This window comes from Amblyomma mixtum, chromosome 8 (genome assembly GCF_055824585.1).
Source record: "Amblyomma mixtum isolate Tamu chromosome 8, ASM5582458v1, whole genome shotgun sequence".
Classification (NCBI taxonomy): Eukaryota; Metazoa; Arthropoda; class Arachnida; order Ixodida; family Ixodidae; genus Amblyomma; species Amblyomma mixtum.
The window spans coordinates 139630955-139649881 of NC_143019.1; the positions used below are offsets into that span (position 1 = coordinate 139630955).

The window sequence follows — 18927 nt, forward strand, 5'->3', positions numbered from 1 at the left end:
TTTCGAATCATGTCCCACCAACTCGCCCAATCAGCAATTTTGAAAGAGAGCAAGCAACGGCTGTAGCAGAGAAATCTGGCACCAACCTTGGGATTCACTGCAGGGAATGCTGTATATGCAAAAAAACAAACAAGTCCTTCAACAAACAACCTTCACCAATTGCAAGTATACTGAAAAAGAACAGAGACAAGCTGACTCGACAAATCTTGGAGGCCTGGGCGATGCGTGATTCCGGGGAGCTATGCGTCAGGGCACCGTCGGTTGGCCTAACGAAGAAAGAAATGGATATCCTGAGTGGCGATGCGCGCCGATAATGATAAGAAATCATTGAAAGTGCTGGCAGTCCTCAGTATAGATATGCAGCTTTTCTAATAACTCTTCAGTTATCAGTGCAGGATCGTCCTCGCCGTGCGTATCTGTTACTTCTTGGTCTTCGTTTCTCTCTGCTGCTGTTTTATGCGAAGCGTATTAACGTAGGTTTCGGGCCTTCGCGCGACGCCCGGCGGTGGCCACCATATACCTTGAAGTGAGATCATTTGATGTGACGTCACGTGATGACGTCACACCGGCTGCAGATGGGGCCTCATATCGCGCCGTCGGACGTCGCGCGGCGGAGGCCTCCACGCTTCGGTTCGCGCCGTCGCGCGCGACGCGGCGGCGGCGCCACCATCGCTGCATCACGTGATATGTGACGTCACGCCAGGGATGAAGCGGCGCGCGCCCGCCGTCGCGTCAGTCTCTGTGCCCGCAACCGCGCCAGCGTCTTTGCGCCGGGCGTGTATGCGGTCAAGATGCCTCCAAACGCTAAGGACGTTAATAACCTAAAACCATGTCTCCGTTACTTAGCCCCATCCACACTGAGGCAGCTGCTTAACATGCTTTGCATCCACTGGGCTTAACCTTGATAAGCCTCCAATATTTTTTAATTCACTAATGTGAAAGAAGAAAGACCTTCTCGCTGATGCATGGTGAAGGCTCACCACGTGTTCCACTTAGTACTGCCGCTGTATGTACATATAAACTGTTGCAATGCGAAACGCACACCGTGAAATGCTTCTCTCGGTTAAACCCGTTCGCTTAATCACACCGGAATTTGAAGGAGAGATGGCATGCGGCAGTCTTGCCTTCTCAGTGCAACGTTTCTATAATGTACTTTCCTACTTTTATCTCAAAATAATTATAAATCCACGTCGTCTCCAGCATTGGTGACGCATAACAAGCAGCTTTTGCATAGTGCTCGTTTAGCGTTGGTACAATAAGTACGCTGCGCCCGGCTTTATTAGCTTTATGAGCTGGCTTCATGAGTGTTTATGAGCGCATTTGTTTTAATATAGTGTAAGATTTCACTATAACTATATATCCGCAGATCTCCTGTCGGTGGGCTCGCATATTTTTGCTATTAACGATTTTGCTTCCTTCCATTAGCGTCAATATTTCGAAACCAGTGCTTTACAGTTTTCCATTTTAAAGGTAAAAACGTAGCGCAAAGAGACAAGGACACAGAAAGACCGAGAACACACGGCGCTAACTTCCAACACTGGTTTATTTCAGAAAGGAAAGGTGGTTTTATATCGACGTCAAGACCAACACGCCGTCAAACCATGCGCTAGCAAAGCGTATCAGCCAGATATTCGAGCTCTTTTGCCAGCAGTGAAACAGAGGGGGTACTAACACAATCATCTTTCAAAAGTGATATCCATTCCGCTTCTATGATTTCTCGTGTCAACCGGTTATTGGGCACTTTTAAAACCATGCGTTGTTCAAGAAGCGGTATGCAGTGTGACACCCACGGCAGTGGGCTGACAACCCTTTTCCACGCATATCATCTACGTCACGCCCATGCTCTCGAAGCCTATCATTCAGGCATCTGCCGGTTTGCCCTACATACTGCTTGCCACAGGAAAGAGGAATCTGATACATGACATTTTCAATACAATTGACAAACTTTTTCCTGTTTTTTTCGCACAACCAACACCCTTTTTAGATTTTTTGAAATGTTTCGTACACAGATGACTCAACTTCTTAGGCGTCGAAAGAATCACTCTGGCTCCCGAACGTTGCGCTAGTTTTTTGAGATTATGAGAAAGTTTATGAAAATAAGGAATGACAGCAACTTTTCCTTTCTTACTCACGGCTTCTTGGTCATCCTGGCCTTTTTTATTGCAGACTTTCTTCAAAACACCTTCCGCCACAGACACTAGGACACGCGAAGGGTATCCAGCATTCTCAAGCCTCTTACACTGCTGAGAAAAACTTTCATGCATGAGGTGCGGGCAAGACTTCTTCAAACAATTAAAAAATGAAAGGCTAGCAATAGATCATTTTACGAGCTTAGAATGGGCTGAATGAAAAGGTAACAATGGTTTTTCGCCACGAGGTTTGAACATCCAGCACGTACGGTCATGATGCATTGTGATGCTAATGTCAAGGAATTGGATAACCCCGTTTTCAGGTAGTTCAAACGTTAGTTCAAGAGGACTAAAATGGTTACGAAAAAGAGTGAGAACATTAGGAACGTCATACATAAAGGAACTGTCATTACTGTTAAGCACAATCAGAAACAATGTTGAAATTCGGGCTTGTTGGTTCATACTTCGGAGCAATAGCGCAAACAGGACAAGGGACAAAAGAACGAGTAGACACACACAGCGCTGTGTGTGTCTACTCGTTTTTTTGTCCCTTGTCCTGTTTGCGCTATTGCTCCGAAACACAATCAGAAAGTCGTCAACGTACCTAAAAATCTTGATTACATTGGTATCTTTTACAATATCAGCAAAAGACCAGTCCAAACCGGATAAAAACAAATCGTTGAGGATGGGTGCAATGCATTAACCTATACAGATGCCATCTCTCTGAAGATAAGGTTTTTCATCCCATACTATGAACGTTGAATTGAGAACGTTCGTTCACCAGATTTCCCGAATCGTCTCTGAACAAGAGGCTGACCGGTGTGTTTCGGCAGGCGTCGATACCTTGCTGAGATGTAAGTGGCAGCCTTCCAGATTTCCTGTAAATCGAGTTAAGTCGTATCTCGAGCAGCATTAATTGTGGCTCCTTCCTGCGGATAAAGAAGGAGGGTTTGCCGTGTTTCCGTCTGGTGTGTTTAATGAAAAAGCGTGTGAAGCTCTGTCCTCCGCTTTTCACTGCCATCCAACTGTAAACATTTTAAAGAAAAAAGCTGAAGCGAAGAAACTATGCAAAAAGTTAGACCTTGGTTCTGTTTTTAAAAGAATCACGGTTGTAAAAAGGACTTTCTTCACGTTTTCTTCAATGCAAAAACCCATAAAACTGAGGTTCCTTTCCGAGTTATTGTATTGGAAAATGGCACTTGGCAAAAATCGGTTGCCATGTGCCTACAAGAAAAACTAATGCTGCTTTCCATTCAGGATCTATTTCTAGTCCGTAATTCAGAGCAGATTCTATATTTTTTCAAGTCACATGAGGGACAAGGCCTATGCGCTTTCTCTGTGGACATAAAAGATCTGTATTATTCCATTCCGCATGATGCTTTGTTATCCTGTATTGAAGAATGTATAGACCAGCAAGGGCCAATTGCTTTTCAAAATGCTTCTGGCATCTCGGTGAATGGATTTATAGAACATTTGAAATTGTATCTCAAGTCAACGTTCATAGTATGGGATGAATTGCTTCCCACTAATCTGAAATTCACCATCTATCGCCGAGATCGCGGCGGTCGTAGAGGGGGTGGCGTTCTAATAGCTGTAAGAAACACATTGTCATCATCCTTAGTGTGCCACGACGACGTACTCGAACTATCATGGATTTGCGTTCACACCTCAAATGGGAAAGCTGTATTTGGTATTTGTTATAGACCACCCGATTATGGTCCATCCTTCAGCAGCTTACTCTGTCATAGCCTAACATATATTAGGGACAACTTCCCCCACTCACCTATTTTTCTATTTGGCGATTTCAACTTCCCCAATATTAACTGGCCTCTACTTAGCACACCTGGTAATTCACAATCCAGTGAGCCCAAACAATTCCTAGATCTAACTCTTGATTTCAGTCTGCATCAATCCATATCACTTCCGACGAGAGGGAATAACACTCTTGATCTATTGCTCACGAGCAGTCCTGATGACGTTAAAAGCGTAACGATTCACCCCGGAATCAGCGACCACGCTCTTCTTCACATTTCCACATCACTACTGCTAAAAGTTAGGTCCGCAACTGAGAAGATAATCTTCGACTACAAAAGAGGCAACTTTGATGCAGTCAACGTTGAACTTGCACGGTTTCACGAGTGCTTTCGTGAGTCATATGCGTCACGAACGATCAACCATAACTGGGAACTATACAAAACAACAATGATAAACCCAAGAAACAAATACATACCAAAAATAAATATTACATCCGATCATAGCAATGAGTGGTTTACTGTGACTTTGAAACGCCTCCTGAACAGAAAGAAACGCCTCTACCGGTCAGCAAAGTCTTCTAACTGCCCTGCAAGGTGGAACCAATACTATCAGTGCGCAAAAACCTATATCGAAAGCCTGTGTGCGGCAAAACACAAATTCTTTTCAGTTGAGCTTCTCAAAATCCTACAGTCCAACCCCAACAAATTTTGGCGTATTCTCTCTCCTAGGTCTCGGCCGAACCAAATAGAACTCATGGGAACTGATGGTGACCCAGTGGACCTAGATCAGTGCGCTACCGTACTGAACCAATATTTCACATTGGTTTTCACTCCCACACACAACTCTACCACCTCACTTCCACCAGAAACTTCACCGGCTACGATGCGTAAGATACTGATTAATCCCGACGGTATCAGCAACCTCATTGATTCTCTTAAACTGTCTTCCTCGGCTGGGTGTGACCACATCAACAGTAAGTTATTAAAAAACACATCATCAACCTCGTCCCAGATATTAGAATTAATCTTCACCCAGTCTTTGCAATCGGAGGAAGTCCCGGATGATTGGAAAGTTGCCCAAATAATTCCAGTCTTTAAAGCAGGTGACCGCAAATCAGCCTCTAACTACCGTCCTATATCATTAACCAGTATCCCGTCCAAACTTCTCGAGCACATTATATCCACGAACCTAATGGCACATCTAGAATCTAACGACTTCTTTTATCCTCACCAGCACGGTTTTAGGAAACACCTTTCATGCGAAACACAGCTTGCCGAGTTCATACATGGCTTACTCGAATCTATGGACAATAACCTTCAAGTAGATGCCATATTCCTCGATTACTCTAAAGCATTCGATCGCGTCCCCCATAACCACTTACTTCAAAAGCTTTCATTGCTAGGAATTCCCGCCAACCTAATCCACTGGATCGAAAATTTTCTTTCAGGACGCAAGCAGTTTACTTCCGCAAACGATAGCCACTCACCCTTCACCAGTGTAACATCAGGGGTCCCTCAAGGCGCCGGACTGTCACCGCTTCTATTCCTCATTTACATTAATGATCTCCCTTGTAACATAAACTCTAATTTACGGCTTTTTGCAGATGATTGCGTCATATACAGAGTTATTGAGGCGACCAATGATTCATCTTTACTTCAAACCGATCTTAACACACTCGCCTCATGGTGTAATACGTCCCTCCTTTCCTTAAACATTAGGAAGTGCAAATCTATGTCTTTCACGAGAAAACGCACTATGAATCCGCATCAGTACAGCATTGGCTCACTTCTTGTCGACCCCACATTATCATACAAATATCTCGGCCTCCACCTAACACCATCACTATCATGGGTAACCCACATTCAAAACATTTGCGCAGAAGCCTCACGCACACTCGGCTACTTACGACGTAACTTGAAGGACGCATCCCCTGAAATAAAGAAACTAGCATACATGACATTCATTCGCCCGAAATTAGAATATGCGTCATCCATTCAGCATCAATCGCAAGCTTATCTCGCCGCCGACCTCGAAGCCGTACAGAACCGCGCCATCCGCTTTATAACATCTTCCTATTCAAGAAAAACCAGCATCACTGCACTGAAACAGTCCGTCTCCATTCCATCGCTCGTGTCACGCCGCATCATATCTCGCCTCTGTCTTCTGTATCATTTCTATTATCATCCGCGCTCACGCCACGCAAAACTAGAACCCCCCCATAGGACGTCTAGCCGCTTGAACCACAATCATAGCATCGCTCGCATCAACTGTCGCACGTTAGCACTCAGTTCTACTTTTTTCCCGTACGCAATAGCTCTATGGAATGCCCTGCCAAACACCACTGTATCATGCACTAATCGCAAATCATTCCGTGATGAAAGGACCATAATCATAAAGGACCATTTTTCGTGAGTGCAATCTTTTCAATTATATGTTGTGCTTGATACAGACAAGTGCCCTTGCTTTTTTTCATTCCTTAGCCTTTGTTTACTCATGTGTTAAATTTTTTTTTTACTTGTTACATATTGTATAACCTTTTCGACGCCCCTTACCTGTTGTACATTTCTATTCCTTTTCAATGTTTTTTTTCTTTCTTTGTAGTGTTCTTGTCTTGTTCGTACAAATCTTGAGTTTGCTCCCCCCTTATGTAATGCCCTCGGGCCTTTAAAGGAAAAATAAATGAAATGAAATGAAATGAAAAAACCTTATCTTCAGAGAGATGGCATCTGTATAGGTTCATGCATTGCACACATGCTCAGCGATTTGTTTTTATTCCGTTTGCACAGGTCTTTTGTTGATATTGTAAAAGATACCAATGTAATCAAGATTTTTAGGTACGTTGACGACTTTCTGATTGTGCTTAACAGTAATGACAGTCCCTTTATGGATGACGTTCTTAATGTTCTCACTCTTTTTCGTAACCATTTTAGTCCTCTTGAACTAACGGTTGAACTACCTGAAAACGGGGTTATCCAATTCCTTGACATTAGCATCACAATGCATCATGACCGTACGTGCTGGATGTTGAAACCTCGTGGCGAAAAACCATTGTTGCCTTTTCATTCAGCCCATTCTAAGCTCGTAAAAAGATCTATTGCTAGCCTTTCATTTTTTTAATTGTTTGAAGAAGTCTTGCCCGCACCTCATGCATGAAAATTTTTCTCAGCAGTGTAAGAGGCTTGAGAATGCTGGATACCCTTCCCGTGTCCTAGTGACTGTGGCGGAAGGTGTTTTGAAAAAAGTCTGCAATAAAAAAGGCCAGGATAACCAAGAAGCCATGAGTAAGAAAGGAAAAGTTGCCGTCATTCCTTATTTTCATAAACTTTCTCATAATCTCAAACAAGTAGCGCAACGTTCGGGAGCCAGAGTGATTCTTTCGACGCCTAAGAAGTTGAGTCATCTGTGTAGGAAACATTTCAAAAAATCTAAAAATGGTGTTGGTTGTGCGAAAAAAACATAAGAAAAAGTTTGTCAATTGTATTGAAAATGTCATTTATCAGATTCCTCTTTCCTGTGGCAAGCAGTATGTAGGGCAAACCGGCAGATGCCTGAATGATAGGCTTCGAGAGCATGGGCGTGACGTAGATGATATGCGTGGAAAAGGGTTGTCAGCCCACTGCCGTGGGTGTCACACTGCATACCGCTTCTTGAACAACGCATGGTTTTAAAAGTGCACAAGAACCGGTTGACACGAGAAATCATAGAAGCGGAATGGATATCACTTTTGAAAGATGATTGTGTTAGTACCCCCTCTGTTTCACTGCTGGCAAAAGAGCTCGCATATCTGGCTGATACGCTTTGCTAGAGCATGGTTTGACGGCGTGTTGATCTTGATGTCGATATAAAACCACCTTTCCTTTCTGAAATAAATCAGTGTTGAAAGTTAGCGCCGTGTGTTGTCGGTCTTTCTGTGTCCTTGTCTCTTTGCGCTACGTTTTTACCTTTCAAATATGAACCAACAAGCCCAAGGATATACCCTTCTACAGTTTTCTAATATTCAAAATTTCTGTTCAAGAGTGTGGGACATGGAAGTGAATGAGACAGTAGGTTTTTCTCACTGTTTTGTATCAACGGTGAAGAGTCGTCTTGATGCTGTTACTTTCTGTCAACAATTGAGTCGTATATAAAATTATGTCCAAACATGTCAAGAGGAATATGCGAGGCATATTAGAGGACTGACCAGTTCCTTCGATGGTCATGTGGTTCTGGCTTGCATTAGTAGATATGATTGACTTCTCATGACATAATGTGGCCTCTGGCGGGGGAATACTTACATATTGAAGCAGGTACTGCTCCTCCTTGAGGCATGCTGGCTTCTTCACGTTTACCTTCATTTCAAACAAAGGACACAATAAGGGATTGTAGTTTTCGGTTTAAAAAGGGGGAAAAAGCCACAAACGTACGCCAAAATCATCTGTACAATTTCGGTTTTAACCAAAAAAGGCCAGAATCTTTCAGATATGCGCTATAGCTTCCTGGCCTACAGTCAGCCACAGGAGTGAATTAACAAAACGCCGAAGCCAGGAGCGCGGTGAGAAATCTGGATTGTTTTATTACTTCGTGCAGCTTTACACTGTGAACCACTGCCTTGATACTTTGTACAAACGCTGGACGCAGACACAGAAGCTCGACAACGTCATCGAGCTTCAGCATCAGCCTACCAGCGCCGTTGCTTTTTCAAGCAGTTTTAGCACGGCATGCAAGGTCACTGACATCGTCTGTATCGGCAACGAGTCACGTCAGTTATGCACAGGTGTCGCTGAAAATTGCCATGTTCTCGCTTCCCTCTTTGCAGGTTACCGCGCCCTCGGCCTCCCAGCAGACACGGAGGACCAGCTGCTGTTCCCGGCCAGAAACCACCTGTCCTCCCTCCGTGTCCTGCTGGCCTACGTCAAGGAGGCCGGCCTGGACATCCTCCTCAAGGCCTGAGGATCCCTGGACCCGCGGCACCCCTGAACATGTGACTTCCTGGACACTGGCGCTTCCCACGGGGCTTCACAGCCAGATGGAGGTGCTAGAAGACTGACTTCTCCCAGCCCGATGCTTGCACACACCCCCAGTGCATCGTGGCTCTTCCCCCACTCCCTGTCTGGCACTTGCACACACTCCCAGTGCGTCGAGCCCCCCCCCCCCCCCCCCCCCCCGATCTGCTGTTGCGATGGCGGCTGTGCGGCTACAAGACCCTCCCTCGCAAGGCCAAGGACCTCACCCGACGCAGCGGCGACAACCTTCCCCGTCCCCTTGGTCCCCAAGAGTGATGCCACTAACGGCCAATATACGCCAGTAACCTCTCCCCAGAATATTGCATAGTAACCACCGCCACCGTAACTTGGGCAGGGCATGTAATGCGAAGGCAAGATAACCGCTGGTCCTTATAAGGGTAACGGAGTGGATTCCAAGAGAGGGCAAGCGTAGCAGGGAGCGGCAGAAAGTTAGGTGGGCGGATGAGCTTAAGAAATTTGCGAGGATACGGTGGCCGCAGCTGGCGAAGGGCAGGGTTAATTGGAGAGACATGGGGGGAGAGGCCTTTGCCCTGCAGTGGGTGTAGTCAGGCTGATGATGATGACGATGATGACTTTCGCCGGTGCCGTCTTAATGAGGAGTGCCTCTGGCTTCCGCTGGATTTCCGCTGCGGTCGTTTTTTTCTTCCTTTAAAATCCGAAACTTCGTTCTTGGCAAGCGTTTGCTTCGTCACAGTTCGTTTCCTGACTGAGTGAGCAGTGTGGCGGAAATGCCCGAGACGCTGCCAGTTATCCCGAACAGATAAAACTGTTGCGAAATGGACACGACTAGACAGAAAGGTTAGGTTCCAGTTGCCTAAGCGAAGCAAGTGCATATGTTATGCTCCCATGTTGGTTTGGCTTGTTTTCTTCTTGTTAGTTTGGATATTTGCGCAGGCGTATTTTTAGAAATAAACTTCCTAAATATGCTGCTGTCTTACTGCCCGATCAATTAACTTCCACGCTGTTACTTTTTTTACGCCAACATTATTTCAACTTACAACCGCTACTCTAAGAATGTCTATTTTTTTCGTTAATTACTTCAATATGAACTGTTGCTGCTAGCAAAGAAGCCAGGATAAACATAAGTAACTTTTCAGCGAACAGTAGTGCTTCGTGTAGCGCCGAAAAAAAAAAACAATAGTTATTTCATAAGAACTTTCCAGAACTTCCATAAGTTCTTCCATGCATGGTTACAAGAATTGTCATTATGGTTTAATATAGATAAACTAGAATTAAATGTTAATAAAACAAACGTTAATATATTATACACGCAACAAGCCTGATGACTTTGAAATTAAGCTTACATTCAAAAATAGAGTAATTGAGCGCGTTTCTTTCTACAAATTTTTAGGTATCATTTTCGAATAACACATGAGTTGGACCCTGCATATTAACAAGGTTCTTGTCGACATATCAAAGTCACTCTGTGTACTCCATAAAATTAGAGCCCTTATTCCGAAATGGCTGAAGTGGAAATTATATGATACCCTAATTCAATCACATCTTCATTATTGTTTACTTGTTTGGGGATCTACAACGAAAACTAACCTCACGATGTTGATAACGTTACGGAAAAAAGCAATACGATATGTCGAAAACCTTGCATACAATGATCATACAGGTTTGTACTTCTCAAAGCAGTCCATCCTGAAAGTGAAAGAATTGTTCGAGTTGAAATTGCTTTCTTATGTCTCCAAGGGTTTCAAACTTCATCCCACTAAATATGTACAATTACACTCTTGTAGTGAGGCGCCTTATAAATTAAGACACGTCAGTTACAGAGTGCCACTCGCAAGGACTAACTTTGGAACCGAAATGCTTTTATATTTAATTCCCAATTTCTAACTAAACTCACACAGGCCATGGAAATTATTCTGAAATCTGTTACCCATAACTCCTTCACCAGGAATGCTGTAACTTGCCTCCTTTCTTATTCGAATGATTAAAGGGTTGTTCACACAGAAATTCTTGATGTCCCTGTTGTTCCGTTACTCTGTGAATTTTCTTTTATTTCTCATTCTAATATGCCTTGTAAATATCAAGTGTATAATTTAGTCATCGCAAAAGTATGTACCTTCCTATTTTCTACCTTGTATAAATGTGTTTTTTGTGTAACGAGAACGTATGAAGTTCTTGCTTCTTTCGCGTCTTGTACTGAGCACTGTGTCGGGTGCTTGGGCCCGGTCAGGCAGAGTGCCTTTTGCCCCTTGTCTTCCAGGGCAAAAGCCAGTCTTCCAGGCCTTGTTGTCTGAAATAAAAGATCTATCTATCTATCTATAAATAACGCGTCGAAAAAAAAATACCATGTTCTGAAATAAACACATAAAAGTGTACTCGGACTTACGGAAAATGAAAATCTGAAATACTAAAGTCTAGAGATTACTTCTACAACATCCCGCAGTACACACGCAAGACGTTATTCCAAAAAAAAAAAAAACTCTTTAAAAAATTCACCTCCGTTATTTGGGCAACGGAAGTGGGCTCTCTGTAGAGAAATGTTGCTTATCGATTCCGACTACTAAAAAGTGAGAGACCGTTCTGCAGTTCAGCTTCGTGCCGTACACCTAATGTAGGGAGATCTCTGTTTCCCGGCTCCTTTCGAGTACCGAATTTGGCGTCACCCAGCTCGGTTCCAGCAAGCAGACACTCCGTGCATTCGGGTCATGCACCTGAATCCTCTTCACTTTATGATTCGGCGTGCGTGTGCGTTTTTAACACACGTGTATGTCTGTGTGTGCACGAGCGCTTGCACATGTGAGTGCGCATGTTAGTTCGCGGGCGCGTGTGCGTGTGCGCGCGTGTGTGTGCGTGCGTGTGCATGCATGTGTGTGTGCGTGCGCGCGTGCGTGCGCGTGCGTGGTTTAGAGCAGGCGATTCTATAATTGCAACAAATTCGGCTTAAACGATATACGTTTGGCGCTAGACACGAATTTAAGTATACGCTGCATGCTTGTTGGTGCGCGCCTATATTTAGGAGCTTTCATGAGCTGCAGAGAAAACGGCATGAATCAACACGTTTTGGCGGGCTAGTTGGTTAAGCAGCTGGAATAAACAGCGCGAACGAAGACGAGCACAAAAGACAAGAAAACGGACGACACAGCGCTGACTAACAACTGAGGGTTTAGCTGCGGCAGAGCTGTGTCGTCCGTTTTCTTGTATTTTGTGCTCGTCTTCGTTCGCGCTGTTTATTCAAGGCATGAATCAAATCATTGACAGTGCGGCTTTTGTCGCGCCAGCTCCAACCGCGAGTCATATATTAATGTTACGTCAAAGATTCTACACTGCGAAGCGAGCGCTCACCTCATAGCCAGTCTTCCAGTATAGTACATCACCGGGGACCACAGAGCAATGGGTGCTCTGACAGACACTTGTGTTCCGCTATTCACGTGGGATGTCGTAAACCGTCTTCCCTATGCGACACTCTTACGCACCGTGGTGGCTCAGTGGTTAGAGCGCTCGGCTACCGAGCCAGATTTCCCGGGTTTGATCCTGGCCGCGGCAGCCGCGTTTCGATGAAGGCGAAACGCGAAAGGCGCCCGTGTGCTGCGCGATGCCAGTGCACGTTAAGGATCCCCAGGTGGTCGGAAGTATTCCCGAGTCCTCCACAGTGGCACTTCTTTCTTCCCTTCTTTCACTCCACTCTTCCTCCCTTCCCCTTCAGGTGTCCAACTCCACTGACCTTGCAGACTGCATCGACCCGAAGCTTGGTTCGCGCACCGCGCTTCCTCGCGTCCTTCTGTGCGCCGAGTGACAGATTGGTCGGAGTTTCGGCGGTGTTGCTTTCCCGTCCAGCCTATTTAACCATCCAATGTTTATTGCTCAAAATTAATTAACTATTTAATCTGTCACTGGAAATTTTTGGTTCGATTAATTATCGCTCATTCAATACATTTGAATTCATTTCAAAGCTCATTTTCACTCCTTTGCCTATTTTCCCCACTATTTTGCTGTCCATTGCCGTTTTCTCATCGATTACCTATATGGACGACCGCGCTATTTTGACGTTTTTTCGAGATTTTTGGCTCTCATTAATTAACTATTCATCCTATCGACGTAATTTTTTTGCGCAGGATCCTCGCAGCATCGTCTTTCGATTACAGCCATGAATTCGATGCCACCTTTTCTGAGAACATCACAACTGCTGCGGACATGTTTTGCGTACACGTTTTGCGGAGACGACCTCGCCGACATTGCCTAGAATTGCTTTCTCATTAAACAAGTCTGAAGTGTACAGAGATTCGCCACTAAGCCATGTAGTGGGGCGGTTGTAGCATCCGTGAGAGTCCTAACCTTCGAAGCTTCTCTTACCTTCAAGAGACTTGGAACGCTGGGGATGCGTAACGAGCCATACGGCGTGGGTCAGAAGCAAACCCGAAAGAGCTTTAAACTTTCGACAAAAGTTTATACTTCCTGGCAACAGTGCGCTAAACGCCACGCTCCTTATGCAGGAATAGTCCTTCAAAAGTGACCTTTCTTCCTGCGCCGCCGCGGTTGGCTCAGCGGTTACGGTGCTCGGCTGCTGTCCCGAAAGACGCGGGTTCGATCCCGGCCGTGGCGGCTGGAATTTCTTTGGAGGAGAAATTCTAGAGGCCCGTGTACTGTGCGATGTCAGTGCACGTTAAAGAACCCCAGGTGTTCGAAATTTCCGGAGCCCTTCACTACGGCGTCTCTCATAGCCTGAGTCGCTTTGGGACGTTAAACCCCAGAAACCAAACCAAACCTTTCTTCCTGCCTGCCTGTTCTTCCACTGGAGGGTAGACAAGTGCAGCCTTAGAGGCATTTTTTATATGAAAATCAGGACCAGATTGTGTGAGTGACACTTCAGTTGCCTTTTACAATGCTGAGGTGAATTTTCTATCACGTCTAGTGTGATGACGTTTTTCTCTGGCTGTTCCCAAGTGACTTGTTGGGCTGCGCTCGCGCAGGCCTATGGATATTTATGCCGTCGTGGTTCCCTCAATAAATCAGTTGCAATTTAGCGCTCGTGTTTGTCTTTTGGTTCTTTGTGTTCCTGTCCTGGTTGAGCTAAAAATATGTATAATTTGTCACAAATCCAACTTTTAAAGTGCAGCCCTAGCAGTTAGCCTAGCTCCATACGTTATTCTACGGCGAAAGCCGTTTATGGGAATCGGTGCGTAACCCAAGCCCGTTTTAGCTGTACTTCTGCCTCGACTTGCTCGGTTACGCGCCTGTGCAGATCGGTGCCAAGCCAAGTCAAGCCAAACCAAGACCAAGCCAAGAGACAGAAAAAGAAAACAAAAGAAATACATAATTACTGGCTGAACAAGGCTACGGCTTAGCCGCAGCATGACTGTTCTAGCCGAATCTTTCAATTAAACCCTAGCCAAGTTTGGGTAATCTTAGCACTAGGGCTTCCGCTAAGCAGCTTAGCCGCTTTCTGTGGGGCTTCTCTCTGTGGGAAGATTGTGAGGACGTCACAAACTCCTGTGACTTAGCTTGGCCAGGCGCCACCTAGGTTGCTTTTCTGTGGATTTTGGCGCGTCGGCACCAGAGCCCCCCTCGCCGATTTCACCGATGTAGGCCTGGTCCTTCTGCAACCTTGAAGAGCTGGGTGCCACCCACCGCGTGGCGGGTGGGCCGACTGGGTCACGTGACCTTGGGGCGTCATCTCAACCTGCGCTCCATATTTTGAGCAAACTGCCCACTGTGGCAGGTAGCGTTCAATTTATGTTGTTGTTGTGTTAGGTTTATTGGCGCATAAGCAGCTAAGGCTATCATGCGCCAAGAACAAGGTATGGAAAGGTTGGCTTGAGCAGAGTGTGAAAACAAAGTTGATAAAAACGGTGGTGTAAAGGGCCTAAAAGTTATTTTTATTACCTGGCTGATTAAATACAAACTTTTTAGAAATGGCTGTTTGCAGAAGCTTTTAAAAGTTGGTGCACCTCCGTGGACATCCTTGGCTTGCCAAGGATCTCGAGGTTCCCAACTACTCATAAATACCTCAGCCTCCTTCTCAGGACTGAGAAAGTGGCTGAGGTGTATCGTTCTAAGTAAAGAAGCACAGGGTCGGAACATTACAGGTTTTGAAGAACACCGGCTTCCCTTAAAAAGCTAAAAACATCAAGCATACTAACGGGTGCATCTTCAGCTAAAATCAACGCTGGATGAAATGGGATATGTTCTTTGTAAAATGTTGCAAAATATTTTTTTCTTAATGATTCAAGTTTTGTGCATGATAGTAGTATGTGGTTTATGGTAAGTTCATGTCCGCATTGCTCGCAAACAGGTTTGTCTTTCTTTGTTAGCAGGAAGTTGTGTGTGAGATGTGTGTGTCCTATACGGAGACGGCATAAAATAACTTCGATGAATCGTTTTTGGTGTGAGCATGATTTCCATTCGCCTAGGATGGGTTTTACTAAATGTAGCTTATTTTTTCTTTCGATATTCCATTGCGACTGCCATTTATTTCTTAATTTCCACTGCACCAACTTCATACCATCTTTGTAGGGAATGTACACTTTCTTTATTTCTTTGTTTCGAGCTTTTCCAGCACATTCATCTGCTTTCTCATTGCCAGCGATTCCAATGTGGCTGGGAACCCAGCAAAATTTTATGTCTTGTCCCTGTATTGTGGCGCTTGTTATGTTATGTATGATATCCCCGATTAGTGGTGTCACTGCATTGCTATGGTGAAGTGAGGTTAGTATGCTCAGAGAATCAGTGTAAATGATGCTGTTCTGAATGTTCTCATTTATTATTTTTTCTACAGCCACCAAGACTGCGTAACACTCGGCGGTGAAAATGGATGTACACTCAGGTAGCCGTACTATTTTTTCCCAATTATTCTGAACTACAGCACTTCCCACGTAGTGCACCGATTTTGATCCATCGGTATAAAATGCTTCGTATTCTCCGTACTTTTCGTTGAGTGCTAAATATTCTTGTAATATTTGTTCATGTGGTGCATGTTTTTTCCGAAATTGTGTTAATGTGAAGTCGCACACAGATGGTAGGCAGTACCAAGGCGGGAGTGGATCAGGTTTGCGGGCAATATTAGGTAATATGTTCATTATGTCTAGTTCTTGGCATTTCTCTTCAAAGCGGAGAAGAAGTGGTCTGATTGCTAGAGGTTTGTTGGTAAATAGTGTTCGGGATGGGCACTTTGTAACGAGTGGGTAACAGATGTGTTTAGGCTGGGAACGGATCTTTAAAATGTATGAGCATGTGAGCATAGTTCGTCTGTCTGCGAGTGGTGGTTCATTGGTCTCTACGTACAGGCTTTTTATTGGTGACGTCCTGTATGCACCAGTTGAAAGGCGCAATCCCAAATTGTGCACAGGATCCAGTCGCTTCAAGTACGATGGCCTTGCTGATCCATACACTATGCAACCATAATCCAGAATGGAACGTACTACAGAGCGATAAATGTTTAGAAGACATACCCGATCAGAACCCCAGTGTTTGCGTGAAAGGACTTTCAGTATGTTCAGTGCTAGCGACGCCTTCTTTTTCAGTGCGTTTATGTGAGGCAGGAAAGTAAGTTTTTTATCGAAGGTGATGCCTAGAAATTTGTGTTCCTTTTTGAAAGGCAGCTCGGTTTGGTTGAGGTGTAATGTTGGATTTGTGTACAAGCCTCGTTTGAGTGAAAAAAGTAAGGCCACTGTTTTTTGTGTTGAGAACTGGAAACCATTCTTGTCTGCCCATGTTGCCATTTTGTTGATTGTAAGCTGTAGTTGTCGTTCGCATGTGGATATATTGGAAGATGTACATGCTATCTGAAGATCATCAACATACATTGAATACATAATGGACCTTGGGATTATTTTTCTAATAGAATTCATTTTTACAACGAAGAGAGTTGTGCTTAAAATGCACCCTTGAGGAACTCCATTTTCCTGAATGAAGTCCCTCGAAAGGGTCGAGCCTAGGCGGACATTAAATGAGCGGTTTGACAAAAAGTCTTTAATGCAGTTGAGCATTCTGCCACGGATGCCGAGCTCAGCTAAGTCCTGGAGAATCCCGAACCTCCAGGTTGTATCATGTGCTTTTTCTAAATCAAAAAAGACGCTAAGACAGTGCTGTTTGTGTATAAAAGCTTCTCTGACTGTATTTTCGAGACGGACTAGGTGATCTGTAGTGGAGCATCCTTTCTTAAATCCACACTGATGGATATCAAGCAGTTCACAGGATTGAAGAACAAAGGTTAGTCTGATATTTAGGACACTTTCGAAGGATTTGGCGAGGCAACTGGTTAAGGCTATGGGTCTATAATTGCTAGGAGAGGTTGGGGGTTTACCAGGTTTAAGGAACGGTACAATAATAGCTTTCTTCCAGGCTTCAGGTATTTTCCCTGACATCCAAACTGTGTTGAAGAATCTCAAAAGTGCTTCTATGGCAGGCTCAGAAAGATGTGCAAGCATTTCATAATGTATATGGTCGGGTCCTGGAGCAGTTTTTTCCCGGCAGACAGTACTCTGTTGATTTCTTGGCGGGTAATTAGACTATTGTATTTTTCATTTGCACCTCCAGTTGTTGGGAGCCTCTGTTTTTCAGCTGTATTTTTGTATTTTAAAAAGGACTGCGTGTAGTGTGATGAACTTGAAACTGCAGTGAAATGTTCTCCTAAGATGTCTGCCTGTTCGTCTATGCTTGTTTGTGTTCCGGGTGTTGTTAAAAAAGGAATTGTAAATGGTGAAAAGTTACCGTTTATTTTTCGAACCTGCTCCCACATTTTTTTAGATGGGATCTGACTGTTGATAGTTGAAACATAATTCTGCCATGAAGCTTTTTCGGCACTGCGACGGACATACCGAGCTTTAGCTTTTGCTTTTTTAAAATTTAGGAAATTTTCATGCGTCGGATACCTACGGAATTTACCCCAAGCTCTGTTTTGTTGTTTTTTCGCTTCTTTACAGTCTCTTGTCCACCATACTTTATGGTTTTGTCGCGCCACTCCTGATGACTGAGGAATAGCTGTGAGTGCGGCAGTTATGATACAATTAGTGAACTTTTCGTTTATCTGGTCAACGGTAAGATTTCCTAAAACTATATCTTCTAAAGTTGCCTTTGCTCTAAAAAGTGACCAGTCGGCGAGGTGAAGCTTCCAACGCCGTGGCCTTGTGGCGATTATTTCCGGTGGGGATGTTAAAGTGATTAGTACAGGGAGGTGATCGCTGCCATATGGATTGTCAATGACGTCCCAGTTAAAATCGTTAAAAACATAAGGTGAACTAAACGACAAATCTAAAAAGGTCATTTTCCCTGAGGTAGGGGAGCAGTATGTGGCTTTTTCTGTATTTAAAAGACATACATTACTTGTGAGGATAAAATCTTCAATTATTTGACCCCTAGAGTCACAGTGCTCGCTTCCCCAAAAAGGGGAGTGAGCGTTAAAATCCCCGACTACTAGATATGGTTCTGGAAGTTCATCAATGAGGCCTTGTAGATCGTGGACTGTTAGTGTGAGATGTGGAGGAATATATACAGAGCAGATTGTAATTGTTTTGTAGCTGACAATGCTGACTGCAACTGCCTCAAGTTTTGTTTTGAGTCTGATCTCTTGAGCAGGGACGCCGCTTTTCACTATGATGGCTACGCCTCCCGATAGTCGGCTCGCCTGTTCCCGATCGCGGCGGAAAACAGTGTAATTCTTAAGAAAGTTATTTTTTTGGGGACCTAAATTTGTTTCTTGTAGACATAAGGCGACAGGAGTGTGTGCTCCTAGTATGTCTTTTATGTCACTGTAATTGTTTAAAAGTCCTCTACAATTCCATTGTATTATGAAAGCCATCTTATTTTTGTGTTTGTATCGGGTGAAAAACTAGATCAAGTTTTTGATGGCCCTGTGACTCGGGGCCTGTCTTTTTTTGATCGATCCAGAGAGCTCCGCCGACCGTCCGACGTGGACGGCGCGGGGCTGCCCGGGGTCGTGTCCATCGCCTCTGCGGAGGCGCTGGACGACCGTGCAGAAGGCACGTTCGCGTTCGAGTTTGACCTCGACCTGTGGGAAGAGGTCTTGAGGCCCGCCGACCCGGGGGTCTGCGTTGCCTCCTTTGGGGTTTGCGGAGTAGCGCCAGCTA

At 44.6% G+C, this 18927-nt stretch overlaps 1 protein-coding gene across 1 annotated transcript in view; it reads right to left on the bottom strand.

Moving 5' to 3' along the window:
* The window catches only part of LOC149334625 (uncharacterized), an 81276-nt gene that overhangs the window by 15028 nt on the left and 47321 nt on the right, over nucleotides 1–18927 (bottom strand). Inside the window, exon 3 of the mRNA XM_089555268.1 lies at nucleotides 8159–8212. Within this exon, the coding sequence (XP_089411394.1) occupies nucleotides 8159–8212 (54 nt within the window). The remainder of the gene's footprint in view (nucleotides 1–8158; nucleotides 8213–18927) is intronic.